The sequence below is a fragment of the Myodes glareolus genome, chromosome 5, assembly GCF_982192425.1.
Source record: "Myodes glareolus chromosome 5, mMyoGla1.1, whole genome shotgun sequence".
NCBI classification, from domain to species: domain Eukaryota; kingdom Metazoa; phylum Chordata; class Mammalia; order Rodentia; family Cricetidae; genus Myodes; species Myodes glareolus.
The window spans coordinates 35,793,446-35,812,163 of record NC_142030.1 but is presented as its reverse complement, the minus strand read 5'-3'; the positions used below and the strand labels follow the sequence as shown (position 1 = coordinate 35,812,163).

The 18,718-nt window shown below is 50.6% G+C and overlaps 1 protein-coding gene across 4 annotated transcripts in view; it reads right to left on the bottom strand.

Moving 5' to 3' along the window:
- Mmrn2 (multimerin 2) overlaps positions 1–18,382 on the bottom strand; it is a 29,059-nt gene extending 10,677 nt beyond the window's left edge. The window contains exons 1-6 of one of the 4 annotated variants that reach the window (XM_085687855.2): positions 17,950–18,382; positions 5,712–5,840; positions 5,529–5,635; positions 5,354–5,434; positions 4,533–4,736; positions 2,612–4,426 (exon numbers count right to left, since the gene is read on the bottom strand). In XM_085687855.2, the coding sequence (XP_085543981.1) occupies positions 2,612–4,426; positions 4,533–4,736; positions 5,354–5,434; positions 5,529–5,635; positions 5,712–5,840; positions 17,950–18,215 (2,602 nt within the window). In that variant the 5' untranslated portion in view covers positions 18,216–18,382. The remainder of the gene's footprint in view (positions 1–2,611; positions 4,427–4,532; positions 4,737–5,353; positions 5,435–5,528; positions 5,636–5,711; positions 5,841–17,949) is intronic. The other 3 variants (XM_085687856.2, XM_048420954.3, XM_048420953.3) reach the window with 3 other exon arrangements.
- Positions 18,383–18,718: the final 336 nt, after the last annotated feature.

Genomic DNA, 18,718 nt, shown 5'->3' with positions numbered 1-18,718 from the left:
GAAACCCCTTCAAGCCAGGCGTGGTAGTCCACACCTGTAATTCTAACATGATAGTCCACACCTGTAATTCTAACATGATAGTCCACACCTGTAATTCTAACTTGTAGTCCACACCTGTAATTCTAACATAGGAGACTGAGGCAGTAAAATCTTGATTAAGTCAATCTGAGCTACAGAGTAAGACCTTTTCCTGAGCAAGGGGGACCCCATCTGGCTATTCATCTAAATTGTTTGCAATTATTTTATTTTTTAAAGATTTATTATGTATATAGTGTTCTGCGTGCATATATGCCTGCACACCAGAAGAGGGCACCAGATCTCATTACAGATGGTTATGAGCTACCTTATAGTTACTGGGAATTGAACTCAGGACCTCTGGAAGAACAACCAGAGCTCTTAACCTCCGAGCAATCTCTCCAGCCCAATTATTATTGTTTTTATATGTACGGGCATTTTGTTTGTATTCATGTCTGTGTACCATGTGCATGGGTGGTGTCCACAGAGGCCAGAAAAGGTTACCAGGTCCCCTGGAACTGAAGTTATAGATTGTTGTCAGCTGCTGTGTAGGTGCTGGGAATTGAGCCCAGGTCCTCTGGAGGGGCAGTCAGTTCCCTTAACTGCTGAGCGATCTCTCAATCCCTGATTAATCGCTTTAATGATTTCAAAAATGCTGCACAGAGCCCTAGCGTGGCATATGGGGAAAGTGAAGTTTTAAAGGGACAGTTTGATGATCCAGACCACACAAGCAGAGAGCAGAGCTTGGGCCCTCTCGATTTGGGGTGCTCTTCTGTCTTTCTCACTTGCAAAAGGGCAATCCTGCTGAAATTAGAGGCAGGGTAACCCCTTGCCTTGTGCAAGAGGAAGGGTGCCTGCTACCCCTCCTGTTTAGGAAGTTCAAAGGAACTGATGGCCAGCGGATGGGACAAAGGGAATTACCTTACTGGAGTCCAGGAAGTGAGACCACCCTAGCAGGGTCCTCTTGGGAGTTCCTCCCTCAACCTCCGTGTAAGCCCTTTCATTTCTCATAAAACAGAACCGAGACGTAAAAGAAATTGGCAAAACAGTTAGTGACTGAAGTCTCAGACTATAATCCGTCTCTTTGCCTCCAAATTCAGAAATAGCCTTAGGAATGACAAGATTTTGCTTCTCTCTATGTGTGGAAGACTTTAGGGGAATTGTTTATGCATACCCTTCCTGTTTGTGCCGCAGGGACTGTTGAGGGCTGGTGTTTCAGTCCCTGAAGCATCCAGCAGGTGGAGCTCCTGGTTCTTCTTTCAACTTGCCTACATAGAGGAGTCCCCCGTAGCGGGAGAGTCAGTGGGCTTCAGAAGATGGAAGGGCTGTGCAAACTGAGGGTTTGTGCCTGTAGGGCACAAATGCAAGCTCTATGGCCTTCTTGCAATAATAGGGCTTTTAAAGGGGAAAAATATTCTCCGAAGTTAAAGAAAAAATACTGCCGGAGTAAACAGACTCCTAAGCTTATCAAGCAAGTGGTGAAAGTCATCGGCATGTTGGGGCTTGTACCGCTCACAAGCGAAAGAGAGATGGAGGAGTTAGTGCAAGTGCAGCGGCTCTCTGGAAATGCTGGCGATTGCCGGGGAAATGCCCAGGTTCCCGCCTGCGCTGGGGAAAGGAAGCCCTCAGGTGTTGTGACAACTCTGCGGTGTAGGCGGCCCCTCAGGGGTCTTCTGTGCGCTTCCTGCACCTGAAAGCCCGCCTCTCAGGGCTGCTCGCTGCTTGGATGAGGTCATTTCCTGGGCTGGAGCCTCAGTTTCAAGTAAGATGTGCTGATAAAGAATGCCTGGTTGAGCAGCTAAGGCTGAGTCACCGCGACGAGGCCCAAGAGAGATGCCTCAGGATATTCCCACTGCCTACTGCGTTTCCCAGCACTCGGAAGGCAGAGGCAGGCAGATGTCTGTGAGTTTGAGGCCAATCTTATCTACAGAGGGAGTTCCAGGACAGGCTCCAAAGCTACAGAGAAACCCTGTCTCAAACAAACAAACAAACAAAAAATGTCCCCTCCTTCTGAGCATAAGGCCGTTTTCTGTATTCACCTCTTTTGGAGGTGCTGCCATTATAGATGATCCCTGCCCCAATCCACCCTCCCTAGAGTACAGGGATGAATTTATGAAAGACAAGGACTGGGGTGAGGGTGAAGAGTTGAGACACCCTACTCTGCTCATTGCTAGGGCCTCTGCCAACTCAATGGGCTCCGGAACTATGACTGATTTTTTGAGACTTACACCTCCCTGTACTCCAGGGAGTACATGAGCTAAAGAGGCTCGTGGCCACTTGGTGTGGTGGCTCACACCTTTGATCCCAGCACTCAGGAGGCAGAGGCAGGTGGATCTCTGTGAGTTTGAGCCCAGCCTAGTCTACAACAAGTTCCAGAGCAGTCAGGTCTACACAGAGAAATCCTGTCTCAAATGAACAAAGAGACTCATAGCTCTGAAGAGAAGGGGAAGGTAGCCCCCTGAGTAGCGGTAACCAACCATCATCCTGCCTTCTTTCACCCTGTGCCTCCTCCGCCTCCCCCAGGAGAATGGAGCAGCTGTGTAGGCAGATAACTGTGTCCTAGATTCACACAGTCAGTCTCCGGCTCGGCACTCACCTGCTTCCCAGAGCTCTGAGTCCAGAACACCTTTCTCCATTCCTTTGGCGTGTACATCTGCAGACATCACCACTTGCTTCTTCTCCCTCTTCCGGGAGGCTCCTAGGCCCTTCTGCTGCTTCTTATCTTTCTTACTCAACATGGCATGCAGCTTACCTAGGTCTAGGCTAATGTTGTTTGCCACCAGCTCTTGGAAGTTCTGGAAAAGGCCGTGGAAGAGCTGCTGGTGCTGTCTCAGGCTGTGCCGGGTGTCAGAAACCATGCTGTGTAGGTCTTCAAGGGAGCCATTGAGGGAGGCAGCCCAGGAGGCCTCACAGCACCGCCCAACCTGCTTGACATCAGAGTTTAGACGTTGAATATCCTGCTCCAGGTTCGCCAAAGCCGTGGCTTCCTCCTCCCTCCCAGAATCGTGGCTGGGTTCCAGTTGTTCTGCCAAGTGTGGGTGCTGCTCCACGGCCTGCTCCAAGGCCTTCACTCGAGAGGCCAAGGCATCCCAGCCAAATGCCTGTTCCTGCAGCCCACTGGCGGCATCTTGCAGGATGAGGCGTATCTGGTCATAATTCAGGGGCAGAGGGCGAGGTGCCTCCTCCGACATCTCCTCCATCATCTCTTCCCCAAAGAGGGCGGTCAGCACCGCCTGATGCCGCAGTGCATCCTCCAAAAGGGCTGCAAAGGAACTATGCAGCTGGTGCATCTCTCTGCGGGTCTGGTTTGCCACAGTCTTCAGCGCTTCCACAGCGTGGTCCAGTGCCCGCAGCTGGCTTCGCATCCTGGCCCTCTCAGCCCGTGCCCGCTCGCTCTCTCCTTTGTGCTCGTCCATCGCTGAGGACATGGCATCCACAGTGCTTTGCAACGACTGTAACGAAGAATCGTCCAGCTGGTGCTGCTCGTCCGGGCTCGCTTGGGTCTCTTCCAGGGTGCGCATGGTGTCCCTTTGGCTCTCCCGGATGACGTCCACGTCAGAGTAGATCCTCTGACAGTTGCAGTCTTTGACATACTTGATGAGGTCTGCATGGCCCATCTGCAGATGCTGCAGCGTGAGGTTTAGCTCCAATAGCTGCTGCTCCAACTCCACTTTGTTCTCTTCCATGATCAGGGACTTTTCCATCAAGATCACCCGCAGCTCTCGGAGCCCCGTGTGGTTCACCAGCAGCTCCTCCACCTGCCGTTCTACCTTGCTGATCTGATCAAAGGTCTCATCTGATTCAGAGTACAGCTCCTTGATTTCATCCACATGCCGGTTCAGGACACTGTCCATGTTCTTGAGGGTGCCCCGCAGTGCTTCCTCCCTCTGGTCCATGATCCTATGCAGAGCGGAGATGTTTCTCTGCAACTGGCCCAGCCTGGCCTGCAGGCTCTCTGGCTCTGGCCTTGCTGCTGCAGATGCCACCACCAGGCTGCCGTTGGCCCCTGGAAGTTCCTGAGCCTTGACAAGCTGCTTCAACTTGGTGCTCATCTCAGTTTGGACCTCGGAGAGGGCATGGTGCAGGGAACGGCGCTGGGCATGCAGCTGTTCCTCCATATCCTGCCACAGCTGGCCCACTCTCTGGTTATTCTCCTGGACCTTGGCATCAAACTTGGCACCAAGCTCCTGGAGGTCAGCCCTGGTCACGGTGTCCTCCTGGACCGTCTTGACAGCCTGGCGATTGGCCTCCACCTCGAGAGACAAGTTCCTGATAGCCTGGGAGAGGCTGTACAAGCTCTGACGGAAGCTCTTCCAGATGGGACCGACGTGGGCTTGCAGGAACGCGTCGACATGAGGCTGCAGGGGCTGCAGGGGCTGCAGGGGCTGCTCTGACAGCCCACCAGAAAACTCTGCAATAGATACCATGTATCACACGTCTGTGGCAGTAGACACCCCTTCCCAGGCAGGGAGAGCAGGGCCTCTGTAGTCTGGGCCTTCTTGTGGGCTGCTACTCACCGAATTCTGTTTGATTGGTTTCTGTCATCTCAGCTGTGAGGTTGCTGGCCAGGGCTTCCCAAGGGTCTGGGATGCCATCTTCTGCCAACTGGGCATCGTTCTGGAGACTTTGAAGCAGGTGTTCCCGTTGTCCCTGTGGCTCCTTAATCTCACTGAACTCTGTGACAGGGTGGCCTGAAAACATATTAGACGAACTCGCCAGGCCTGGGTAGAGAATACAGTCAAGAAAAGACTTGGGCTCAGAGCAAGCGAATATTGTTGGCCCCCCTGGAGCTGGAGCTTAGACGCCATTAGCTTCAGAAGGGCAAATGCAGCTCTCTCTGCCATCAACCTTTTCTCCCACACCCACAGCAAACATGACTGATCAGTCAACCCGTTTCTTTCCTTAGCCACAATGTCATTCCTGCAGCTCTAACCAGAAGATAGTTGATCACATAAGGACATGCACCCCTATCCCACCCTTGAAATCAATTCATAAATGGTGACTCTTTTGTGTTAAGGCTGAGGCCAGGTTCTGGGGTTGGCAGAGGGGGCACTGTGCAAGAGTGTGGAAAAGCTTCCTCCGTGCCTAGAAGCTTTTGTAGATCAAGGGGTAGGAAAGGAACCTGGAAAAGCCATCTTTCCAAGAAAAATGGGGTTAGGAAAGGGGACAGGTATCAGTCCCAGGTAGTAGCTGAGGACCCTGGGAGCCTGTTCCCACAGAACAGTGCAGAACCACAAGGAAACACATGCTGATTCCTCCAAGGGTAAAGTCTGGTACTTCCTGTCAGAGGAGGAAGAAGTAGACCCATGAGCTCTGTTATTCCAGGAAAGCAGCATACCAAGTTCAAAGCCATCAAGCTGGTCCCAAGTCCCCGGGAGTTCACCACTTGGCTCCGTGGGCTCAGGGTTTGCTGTGGGATCTGCAGAAAGAAGCATGGTATATTGAGTCCAGAAGTCAGAGGAACAGCATGACTTCTGGGACAGGGGGCTAAGGAGGACTTGGGGGAGCCTTACCATAGTCCTCGCAGTCTGGACCCTGGAAGCCTGGGCAGCATCTCCAGGCCACAGAGACCAGCACCTTCTGTTGGACGCGGTACACTGGCTTCTGAGCCACTCGGTACCTGAGGAAGAAAGCAGGGGCTCAGCACCTCTGGCCAGCCCACTGGGCCTGGAAGATGACCTGTCCACCCCACTCACATGACTTTGGCTCTCTGGCAGTCAGGAGCCCCCTGTGGACATGGCTGCTGTGAATGGACCAGGAATTTTTCTGTTTTGCAAGCAGCTACGAAGGTGACCAGTCTAGACTTCTGGTAAGGGCACCAGTTCCTGGAAAGGAAGCCATAGGAGAGTGTTGTGAGGCTCGCCCTGTGTCTCAGTGCCCTGCCGATGTCTAGGGATGCCCCACCCTGCCTCCTGCCCTGTCCAGCTCTGGGGTTCTGGAAACCATTGAATGCCAGGGAAGGGAGCTCTTGTCTTAATCCCCAGGCTCTGCAAAGCCACTCAAAAGAGCCCCTGATGCCACTGTCTCCCCAAAGCCTCCCCAGGGTAGGTAGAACGAGGCCAAGAGGTTTCCCCCTCCCACCCCGTCTAACACAGCTGCCTGTGAGCTGTGGGGCTCTCACTGTCCCCCTGATCCCAGGGGACATCACAGTGTGAGTGGGGCTTGGAGAACCATCGCTCTGAATCTGCAGTTTCTGGTTTGTGACCTTGAGTGACACACTTAAGGAGTTCTCTCTCTCTCTCTCTCTCTCTCACACACACACACACACACACACACACACACACACACCGCGCTACAGTTAACAGTGGTGACACCCCTTTCTGGGCGGGCACTGGAACCACTTTGCTCCCTATCCTGGCAACTACCCAGTTCTCCCATCTTTTCTCACCAGAACATGCTGTACCTACTACTCCCTGGCCCTGCCTACTGGACAAGGGGCTTTCTAGCATTTACTGGGGAAGGAAGGTAACTGGGTAGAACAGCCTCCTCTCTGGGAAGGGTCTCCCCTTAAGGATCCTGCAGAGAAGTTGGGGTCACATTTAGTATACTCAACCCTTGGGAGGCTGCCTCTCCATTTTTACCCTTTGCTTGTATGCACTGTAGAGGCTCTGGGGATGGGGAGCATGCTCACTCCCCTGAGGGCTGGCTCCCTGGGTTCAGTGCATCGTCCCCTCATAGTTAGCTACCCGAACAAGCTCTCCAGAGATGCAAGTGGCAATGGCCTCTTGCTACCCCATGCAATTCAATACATCATGGGTGCCAGGTACTGGCACTGGCATGGGCAACACCATGGACATTCAGATTTTCCCTGAAGGGTCCAAAGGAGAACAGGCAACCTTAGAAGAAGGGATGTGGTTAAGACCTATAAAAGATCTGATTACAGGGCTGTGTCTAAAGGGTGAGTCAGACGAGGAGCTGGAAGTTTGGCTAGGGCTGTGGATGTCGGAAGGGGCTGCAGACGGAGGCAAGGAAAGTAGAAACCTTCGTAGGGAGGCTTGGATACCAGAGGAAGAACTGGGCCACATCTTGAGGCTATGGGAAGCAGAGAAGCAGGGAAGCAGGAAAATCACAGAGGCCCTCCAGTTCCAGGACCCAGGAAGAATGGGAGTCAGTAAGATATGGATGGTCTAGGGTAGAGATCTTAGGGTCTAGGGGAGAAAAGGGGGCATCTCAGACCAGGTGATGGGGACATGGAAGAAGTGGCCATGCCTGGCAGTCATCAGAGAGCAATGTTCAGGAACTTTGCTGGTTGGGTGGCTTGTTGGTATTGGAATTTTACTTTCTGAAGCTGCCCTTTGCCCTGGGGCCATTAGGCACCATTAAAGATGAGGGGGTGGTGGTGGAAGAAAGGACTTAATGGCCATTGTGTGGCCACATCCTTTGTGATCCTGAGAAATATACACACCCCACTAACACTTACCCCACTCCACCACAAAGGCCCGCTCTCCCACCAGGCTCACACTTACTTCACCCCACCACAATGGCCCGCTCTCCCACCAGGCTCCTAGAAGCCCGACAGGCAGCCTTCACCTTCTGGGCAGCAGGCTAGAAAAGCTTGCCAGGAAAACTACCTAATCTCAGCAAAAGAGACCTGAAGATGGTGACATTGGGAGAGCCTCCCAATGAACTGCCCAGCGGAGACTCCTGTATCAGAACAGCTCAGAAAGCCGTGACGTGACTGGACGTCTGAGGATGAACCCTGAGAAAACTCTGTTACAGAAGAAGGAAGCTGAACCAAGGAACAGCTTGGTATCAGAGCACGTGCCTGGCATATACAAGGCCCTAATTAAATCCTCAGTACTGAAAAGAACAAAAAAAGATGAGCAGGAAGTCAAAACGGACAAATGGGAGTGGGAGGGTTCCATCTGGAGAGAATCCCGCCCGCAAGTTTATCCAGTGTTTCCACCTAGGTCAGAGAAGTTGCTGCACGGAAGAAACCAGGCAGGGCCTACTTTGGGGTGGGGCGGTGTAAGGCGTTGGCAGGGTATTCAGAGAACAAAGAGAACACTTGAAAATGAAAAGCCTCCATTAGACAGGAAAATAAAAACAAGACCCAAAACAGAACCGGGCTGGGGACACGGCCCAGAGGCAGAGTGTGTGCCTGGCTGACAGGAAGTTCTGGGCTAGATTTCCAGTACCAGGTAAAGGCAGGTTTGGTGGCACAGGCCTGTCAACCCAGCCCTCGGGGTGGATGCAGGAGGATCAGGATTTCAAGGCCACTTACACAGTGAGTACCAGGCTAGCCTGAGCTGTATGAGACCCTGTTTTAAAAACGAAACAGAAACAATCTCGAGAGATGACACTCGGTGGTGTAAGAGCTCTTGCTACTCGGGCAGAGAACCCAGGTTCGGTTCCCAGCACCCACATGTGGGCTCACAAACATCGTTAACTCCAGGCCTTCTGACCTCCATGGGCACCCAGTATCCATTCGGTACACAAATGTGTGAGCAGACAAAACACTCATGCGCATAAGTAAGATGATAAATAACAGAAGCAAGCAAATAACAAGACAGAAAGAGCAGCGAGATGAACAACGAGAGAAGGGAGGTGGAGCATCAGTCCCAGGCCCAACATCCAGATGACGTGGATGGCATTAAAGGGAAGAAGGTTTTGTGTGTGTGTGGTGTGTTTGCATGTGTATGTTTGTGTGTGGTGTGTGTTTGTATGTGTGGTGTGTTTCAGCGTATGTCTCTGTGTGGTGTGTTTGCATGTGTATGTTTGTGTGTGATGTGTGTCTGTATGTGTGATGTGTTTCAGTGTGTGCCTCTGTGTGTGTGTTTGTGTGGTATGTGTGTTCCAGACATAAAAAGTCTTGAGTTTTTCATGCAAAGGACCCACCAAGAACCTGCAATAAGATAGAAATAAGCTCACATCAAAGCTCACCTCTGCGAAATTTTAGAACTCTGGGAACAAGATGGTTATAACTACATTCTTACAGAACAAAAAATCAACACATATACACTGAGGAGAGAAAGAGAGAGAGAGAGAGAGAGAGAGAGAGAGAGAGAGAGAGAGAGAGAGAGATTTATTGATTCTTCTTTCTGGACCCTGGGATGAGCGGGCCTCTGTGATACTGCTTCCCTGCTTGTGACCTCTCTCTGCTTCCCATGACCTCCATCTCAAACATAAACAAGTAAATAAGTCAGATATATTACAGAGATCAATGACAAAAGAATTGCCTAATAATCTGTATGTGTGTTGCCTAATTGCCTGTAATTGTATGTGTGGAAGGAGGGAGGGAGACACACACACACACACACACACAGAGAGAGAGAGAGAGAGAGAAAGAGAGAGAGAGAGAGAGCTTGAACCTTTCAACAACATTCCTTGGTTTAGAAACATGGTGATGAGAATTATATTAACAATATTGGCAGAAAATAGTTGCCAACCTAGAATCCTGTGTGCATATTATCTATCAGTCAACAGAAGAGTACAGAATGGACGCATTTTCAAACATAGCAAGTTGTATCCAGGTCATCTACTTAGCATCCCATACAGGGAGGATTGTTTGCTTGAGCTCAGAGTTCAAAGTCAGCCTGAGCAACAGTGTGAAGTCTCTACTTCAAAATCAAACAAACAAACAAATAAATCAATCAATCAGATGTATTAGGTTTCTAGGCTGCTGTCTCTCTTGTACCTCTTAGCAGTAGATTACTAAAATGTGGTTCAAACCTTGCCTGGACATGGAAACCATCTGTGGCTTTTAAAAGCCAAGGTCCCTTGTGGGTTGAAGGTGCATCTTGATGGCAGCGTACGTCCTGAGCCTGCCAGAGAGTCAACCCCCAGCATCACGATAAAGTATAATAACAGTCTCTAAGCCCAACCCCAGACCAGTTTCAGAAGACCCCCAAGTCTGGGCGAGAGCATCAGCATTGTAGAACTCTCTGGGTCATTCCAAGGCACAGCCTAGAATTGAGTGTCACGAGGATCCAGGAGATCCACCAATGCAGGAAAACAAAACCTAGCTGTCGTGGAGAATGCTTATAATGCCAGCACTTGAGAGTCTGAGGCAGAATGATGTTGAGTTCCAGGCTAGCCTTGAACTACATAGTGACTTCCGTCTTTTGAGAGATGGCTCAGTGTTTAAGAGAGGTGGCTGCTTTTCCAGAGAACCTGGGTTCAGTTCCCAGCATCCACATGACAGTTCACAACCATCTGTAACTCCAGTTCCAGGGGACCTAATGCCTTCTGGCCTCTGCAGGTACAAGACACACACATGATACACAGAAGACATACTTGCAGGCAGGGCCCTCAGGGCAATGGTGGAGCAATGCCGTGGCCCAGAGGGCAACCTGCAAGGCAGTTCTGGTTGAGAACACAGTTGACCTCTGATGTGAGTGCTAAGAGAATAGTGGTTGAGAAGGTGAGCTTTTAGACAAAAACAAAACCAAGCGGAGGAGAAAAAAAGTTTTAATCCAGGGAAAACTAAAAGCATGCAGAGGAAAAAAAAATGATTCGTAGTTTATTTCAAGACTTAAGGCATGTAGCAGTTACATGATTAGAAATACTCTGAAGATTGGGAGAATGGCAAGGTGTGTGTGTGTGTGTATCTGTGTGTGTGTGTGTGTGTGTCTGTGTGTGTCTGTGTACGCATGTGTGCAGGTGTTTACCTTTGTGTGGTGTGGGGAAAAGAGCTGACTCACAGGCAATAGTACTTCCAAAGAAGTAGCAATGTTAAGTGTGTAACTCAGAAACACAGAGCTCAATGACAGAAGAATTGCCTAGTGAGTTGAAAGTTAATACTTTGAGGGACAAAGGGGGCTGGGGCTTTGGATGGTTTCAGCAAACCTTGTAGAACTGACTGACTTCAATCCAGGAGCGTCACGCATAGTGTGAGTTGTGAATGTGAGATAGGAAACCTCCAGTGAGGCACTGCCTAGACTGGATGGGCCTGTGGCTAATTGCTATCTGAGGGCCCAGCCCACTGCGGGCGGGGTCATCCCTAGGCAGGTGGACCTGGGCTGTATAAGAAGCTAGAGGGCACGAAGCAGCTTCCTCAAGGCTCAGTTCCCATAGCTTTCCTCTCATCTTCTCACGGGAAAGGCAAATTCATTCTATAATACAAGGCTGCAACCTGTCAGTCAAATGAGCCTTCTCTTATTGCACCCGAATAAACACCCAGATTGCTTTTGATTAGTATCCTATCACAGAGAGGCAAAGGAGAGCAAGTGGCCCACAGGCTTCCTCTCTAAAAGGACAGGTGGTAAATATTTTACATAGCACTAACTGCACAGGGCAGAGTGGAAATTTGAGCTATTTGTTCAACAATTATTAAGAATTTTAAGAAGCTGGAATGTGTCCAGCGTATGCCCTTCAGAGTCCTTGTAGGACCCCAGGGCTGAGCTCTGCAGATGTTCAGGCCACATCCCCTTGAAGCTTGCCCGGAATCCAGGCTTTCCAGTCAGGATGGAGACTGTCACGGCTCCTTCTGTCATAACACGAAAGCAGTCTCTAAAAATCTGTCAATAAGTGAACCTAGCTGTGCTCCAATAAAACTCTATTTAATCAAAAATAGGACCCATTGGCCACTGTTTTCTGGCCCCTGCATAGTGTGCTTATTTTTAAAAAATGAAACTTTAAATAAATAAATGAAATCGTGGAAGGCTTGATGGTACATGCCTATAATCCCAGTACTTGGGGAACTGAGGAAGGAAGATTTCAAGTGTCTGGGCAGCCTGGCTACATAGCAAGATTGGAAAAAGAAAAAAAAAGCAGGGGCTTGGGGGTTGTTGGTAAAATACTTGCCACATAAGCATGGTGAACTGAATTTGGTTCCCCAGGACCCACGTAAAAAGCCAGACACAGCTGTGCGCACCTGAAATCCAGCTCTGGGGAGGCAGAGGATTTCTGGAACTTGCTGCCCAACTAATCTGGTCTAATAGACGCGTAGGAAGTCAAGGAAAGACCCTTGAATTGAGCAATTGAGGAAGACTCTTGATGTTGACCTTAGGCCTCCACACACATGAAATGCACAAGTGTATGTCAACACACATGCACACATATGAACACATGCAAACACACACAAAGGAAGGATGTAGAAAAGTTGGGAGAGCACTTCCTAGCACGCATGGAGTTCTAAGTGAGTTCAGTACCAGCACCACATAAAACCAGGAATGGCAGCGCACGCCAGTAATTCCAGCCCTCGGGAGATAGAGGCAGGAAGATCCGAAGTTCAAGGGCACCTTCTGCTACATAGCGAGTTCTAGGCCAGCACCTAGAATACTTAAGAACCTCAAAAAAGTCATAGAAAGAAAAAAAGAAAGAAAAGAAAGGAAAAGCGGTGTGTGGTGAAACTTACATATAATCCTGGCACTTGGTAGGTAGAGGCAGGAGGCAAGGCAGGAAGTTCAGTAGTTCAAGGTCAACCTCAGCTACAAACTGAGTTTGAACCTAGCCTGGGCTACCAGAGACCCTGCGTCAAAACAAAACAAAATGAAACATAGGAATGCTGGTTCAGATTTGGAGGTGGGAGCGAGGGACAGAATTCTCAAGATGCACGGTTGGTGAGAATACAGGCTAGTGCAAAATGGACATCAATCTAGATGATCCCCCAAATACTAAATACTACAAGAGCCAATCCTGGTGATGCATGCCTGTAATCCCAGTGCTTGGGAGGCAGGAAATAGGAGGATCAGAAGTTTGAAGCCAAGATCAACTAGCTTGAGCTATATGGAGACCCTGTCTTAAAAATAAACAGGGTATTCAGGCAGTGGTTGGTGTGGGATTCCCCTCTGTATGCTATGAATATGTTTTATTACCATTAATTAATAAAGAAACTGCATTGGGCCTATAGCAGGGCAGAATAGAGCTAGGTGGGGAAAACTGAGAAAGAAGGTGGAGTCAGTGAGATGCCATTGAGCTACCCGAGGGGAAAGACACAAGCTGAGAGGTATAACCTTGCCGGCAGGCCACGAGCCTCACGGGAAAATATAAAATAATGGAAATGGGTTAATTCTAGGTGTAAGAGCTAGCTAGCAATATGCCTAAGCTATTGGCCAAACAATATTACAATTAATACAGATTTCAGTGTAATTATTTTCAGTCTGAGCAGCTGGGAATGAACAAGTGGCCTCCCCCAACAAGTTGTGGTGAATGTCTTTAATCTCAGCATTGGTCCAGCATGATCTACAGAGACAGTTCCAGGATAGCTAGGGATATACAGAGTAACCTTGTTTAAGAAAAAGGCCAGCCTGGTCTACAAGAGCTAGTTCCAGGACAGGGTTCAAAGCTACAGAGAAACCCTGTCTCAAAACAACAACAACAAAAAAAAAAAAAAGAAAAGAAAAAAAAGAAAAAGAAAAAAGAAAGAAAAGAAAAATAACAGAAAAAACAGGAAAACAAACAGCTGGAGAGATGGCTCCATGGTTAAGGGCACTGGCTGTTCTTCGAGAAGACCTCTGTTAAATTCCCAGCACTTAAGTGGTGGCTCACAACTGTTTGTAACTCCAAGTCCAGGGCACCCAATGCCCTCTTCTGGCCTCCTTGGACACTAGGCACACACATGGTACACAGTCAAACATACAGACAAAACAACCATACACGTAACACTTTTATTATAATTTAAAAACTTTTAACTTTTTATATAGCAGAGAATATTTTGTGTATATTTACGGGGTACAACAGAATTTTGTTGTTTATATTTAATTAGCATAAAATGTAGAAAAACTAAATAAAAATAGTTAAACCCTAAAACTAAAACAAAATATGCAATTACCATATGACCCAGCTCTAAACTCAGGGAGTATACTGAAAGGGATCTGCACCAGCAAACGGAGATACCAACACATCCTGCTTCCCAGGCTGTTTGCAGCAGTCGAAGTGTGGCGTTAGAGTGGATCTCTCAGCAAATAAATGGATGAAGAGCATGGTATATGAATAGTATATATATTTATATATGATATATATGTGTGTAAAATATATATTCAGTTATTGAAGAATCGAAATAATGGCATTTGCAGGAAAATTAATAGAACTAGAGATCATCACATTAAGGGAAGTCAGTCACACTCAGAAAAACAAGTACCTCCTGTGGATTCTCATTCGTAGAATCTGGGCTTAAAAGCAAAAAGCACCTGAAAGTAGAAGCGAGACTAGGAAGAGGAGGAGGAGGAGGAGGAGAGGAGGAGGAGGAAGCAGCAGCCTGGGATGAGGGAGGAGAAAAGGAGAGGGTAATAGGGTGCGAATAAGAGCAACTCCATAAATTGAGTGTCTGAAAAATTCATGACAAGGGCAAGGGAAGTGGCTCGCTGGCAAAGCACTTGTCTGTGCAAGCTCAAGAGCCTGAGTCTGGATCATCTGCACCCACAAAAAGTCAGGCATGGTCAAATACACTTGTAATCCTAGTGTTGGGGAGCCTGGGTGGGGATGGGGTCAGAGAGAGGGACAGACAGACAGAGACAGAGTCAGAGAAAGGGGGGTGGGGAAAGAGAGAGAGAGAGAGAGAGAGAGAGAGAGAGAGAGAGAGAGAGAGAGAGAGAGAGAGAGAACATGAGAACATGAGAACATCATGGGCCGGTGAGTGTCCTGGGATGCACAGGGCCCATGTGCACTCCAACAATAATGAATTATCCAGTCCAGAATGCCTGAGAACCAATGTAAACAAGCCCCACCTCACACACCTTAAGCTTGCTCCTAAAGCCCAGGATGGGGGCCGGGGCGGGGTGGAGGGGTTTGAGATGGTGGGGCGTGGCCTGATCCAGCCTGCAGAAGTGATGGGACTTTCCAGCTCTCCCTCTTGAACTGAAAGTCATGCTGCCCACCCTTCCTGCCCGGGAACTTTCTCTTCTGCGCTGCCACCCCGCCGCCGCTGTCGCTGGCTCGCTCCTCCCTTGGCAGCTCCCCGCTTGGCACAGCACAGGCAGTCGGCCTCGAAGGCCTGGGAAAATTCCTAACCTTTGCTTTGGTTTCCTATGGCTCTTGGCAGCTCCTGGGAGGCCCTCAGCACATGTGCCCAGGCTCGACGTGCTGAAGTGCCCCATTGTTCTCGCTGCCCTCTGCCTCAGGCCTGCTTCTTCTTTTGTAGCCTGCTATGAGGATCCCTGCTGGGCGCCCTCATCTCCCAAAGAAGGTGTACTGAGGATCGGGTGCCAGCCAAGAGTGAATGTAGGGGTCCGTCTCAACCCTGTGTGGCACAGACCGCAGGGGATACTGAGCCTGAGCCGGAACTGGGAAACTTGAGGCTCTCCTCCCCTTTCCTTCCTGGACTCTGCTGACCTTGAGTCCTCCCATTCCTGGAAATGTGCAGAAGCCGTATCCCTGGAGACAAAGAGAGGGGTTGTGGGGAAGGCTGACAGGGGCTGTTGCAGGGAGGGGCTGGTGCTTTCTGCATCTTTGGAAGCGCCTCAGCTGCGGTGGCTACCTTTGCAAGAATGTGTCTTTGCTAACCAAGGAGCCCATCTCTACAAGTTCTTTCTGGATTGATGGTGTCCTTTCTGGCTACCTTGTTCTCAGAGGCCTGCATCCAGCTGTCAGTGTGACCATCCCAGGGAACTTACCCTCCTTCCTGGGGCTTTGTCCCTGAACGGGGAGGGATGGAGTGGTGGTATATCTTGGCAGGGAAACTCAAAGCCAGCCTGTACCTGGGACTCCCTGAGGATAAGCCTAAGGTGCCTCAGTGCTGGCCTGTGGAGCTCTTCCCTGTGGAACCCTGTGTCCAGAAGTGGGAACAGGTACAAGGGCACCGTGTTGACCCCATTTTGCTGCTGTGTGACCCCTAGTGACATGTTGAACAGCTCTGGTTCTTGAGCTACAAGCTACAGAAGTCCCGAGTGATCCTTCCCGTTAGGAGGAACCTGCTCCTGGGAGTAACACTTTATATGCCCACCCTGCCTGGGAACGGATCAGGACAAGGGAAGACCTGGCTCCAACCCTTATGAGATCTGAGGCCCTAAGTGGCATCCTCCCACCTCTGAGCTGTCACAACAACACAGAAGATGGGCAACCTCTTGCAGAGTCATCGTGGCCCCTACCACAGACCCAGTCTCTCTAGAGCAGCTGACTTGGGTCTAAGGAGCCCACATGCTACATCCACACCGAAACCAAGAAACTAGAAGGAATTTCTTCCCTGTGACATCCAAAGGTGTTCCTTGCTAGTTCCCTGGTCCTGCCCCTTCAGGATCCCCAGGGGCTTAGGAAACAGTGAACCATATCCCTCTTCTGCCTGGCAGTCTGGGAACACGGGTATGGAGGCTCTAACTTGCTTTGTTTCACTGTTCTTTCAAAGGCTCTGATCCCTGTGGGTGCAGGGCCTGCCTGGTACCAGGTCTCTGGAAGCTGGAGGGCCACACACACAGAGAGCAGGAGGTAGAGAGCAGGAGGTCTAAGTCTGGCCGTGGAGATGCTGATGCTGTGCTGCCCCATCCCCCACCCTCACGGCTGATGGATTACTCCCCTCCCCTTGCCCTGCTCTTCAAGGATCCGAGCGGCACTTCGGCCTCCTGTCACAGGAACCTGGGAAGCCATCAGCCCAGGAAGCAGCATTTCCTTCCTTTCCCACCAGGCTCTCCGGATGCTTCAATACCTTGGGCTTTAACTGCGGGGTTCAAGCTTCTGGGGACACGAAAAGGAAACCCCAGTAGGTAGAAGTCCTAGCCTGGGTGACCTGGGCACTCCTGGAATCAGAGGCAGCACAAACCCTCCAGTCACTCGAGCCATCATCCAGGGAAGATGGAGGGGCCTCTGCTCTCAAGAACTAAGGAGCAAGCAGACCCTCTCCACATCCGGGAGATTATAAGAACAAGGACCACCTCCTGACCCCTCCTGCTCCTCCATCCTTCCCTTCACAATGGGAGGAGGAACTTGCCTCCTGGGGCCTACTGCTGATGGCTTGGGGTAAGAGAGGCTTGGCCTCCCCCCACATCCTGAGGTCAGAGCTGGGTGGTAGAATTGCCTCCATCAACGGTCACCTGTGCTTCAGAGCCTGTGGTAGAACTGGGGATGGACCTCTTCCCTTACACCACCAGACCCACCCCCTCCTCACTAATCAGCGCATGCTCCCTGTCACTCTGGGGCTTCTTTCTGGCTAAGCCTGATTTCCAGAAAGCTCCCAACAGATATTCCCCTGGGAGTGTTAGAAATGGATGGGAACCTGGCCCCGGGCAGATTTGTCTGGGAACCCTATCGCAGTCCCTTGGGGAAGCTAAGGATGGGTGTGAGCTGGCTGCCCAGTCTTTAACAGATCGCAGGGTTCCACTCAGAGAGCTGGGTATGAAAAACGAAGATCCAGCTCTCCTAGGCTGTAACCTGGGCAAGTCACTCAGCCACTGTGAGATGCAGCCTCCTCCACCGTGAGAAAGGCTGTTGGGAAAAGCAATAGAAGTAATACTTGAAAAACTGAGCCTCCGAGGCTGGCCCAGCAAGTGGCACCTGCCTTCTGCCTTGGACATGTCCAGTCATGAGACCCCAAACCCTGAGGGACGAGGGACAGAGCTAGAGACCAGGCACCTCGAAGCATAATGAGGATGTTGGAAAACCATGTCTGGAGTCAGCTGTATCCTGTCCATCCGTGAGGCCTCATGGAATTGCCCTAGGAGCCCCTGCCTCCACGAGCTCGGGGGATTCAGGAGCCCTTCATGCACTGGTCAGTCCTGGCCTGGTACCTTGGGCACTCAGATCCAAATGTCTCCCCTAGGGATAGCTGCCTTGTTGGGGCTCAGCTTTCAGAGCTGAGTTCCTTCAAAGAGTAGCCCTCATCAGCAGGAAGCATCTAGAACATCAGTCCCTCTGAGTTCCATGCTGGTGACTGATAGTGGGAGCCCCAGTCGAAGTCCCTGGTAAGGGTCAAGCAGGGACCACCCTGGCATCCTCAGGCTGGGCCCTGAAGTACTGGATCCAGGAAACTAGCACCAATTAGCCATATATCAGCCCATTCCACAGATATGTATCTGGGACTCAGCTACCATCCCCTGACCTCCGCTATGGCCAGGATCTCCTTACCGTCCGATAGGGTCTCTGCTGGTATCGGCAGTCTCTGTTTTCCAGCCCGCAGGTACCCTGAGCCTTTTGGGATCAGAGAACCTGGTACCAGGGTCTTGTGCCCAGGCCCCCAGAAGTCCCCAATTCAGGTACCCGCCAAGGCCCAGCATCAGTGTCAGGATCATGGTGACCGGCAGACGTAGCTGGCTCCACCGAGGTTCAACCTTGCCAGTGACTCCCAAATTTGCTGCTGATGTGGTCTTCAAGTCAGAAAGAAAGGAAAACATGGGGACAACAAAGGGAGGAAGTGGCCTGGTCCGGCCCACCCGGTAAGGCTCATCCGCCCCCGCCTCTCCCAGCCTGGTCCCCTCTGAGGTCAGCAACCACTCAGGCCAATTCCTGTGTCCTAATGGCACTTGAATCAGGACGTTGCGGGTGTGAGAGACACACGAGGGTAACCCTATCACCCTGTAGAGCCATTTCTACAGGACTCTGTTCTGGGCCTGAAGACGGAACAGTGGAAAGTGTCAGCCTTGGGAGATAGGGTGCCACCCACGCTGTTGGCCAGGAAGCAGGGGGAAGAGGGGGGGTCAGGCCCTTCGTGCCTTCTTAGCACCCTTTGTCGCTGGGCTATGGGAACCAGCAGGTGTGTGAAAGCTCAGAGAAGGGAAGGAACTATGCTAGAAACACACAGCATGTCACCCAGTCCATTGCAGGCATGGGGGGAATCTGTGTTTCTCAGCTTTCCAACAGGTTTGACTAGAGCCCCAGGGTCAGGAGCATCCAGGAT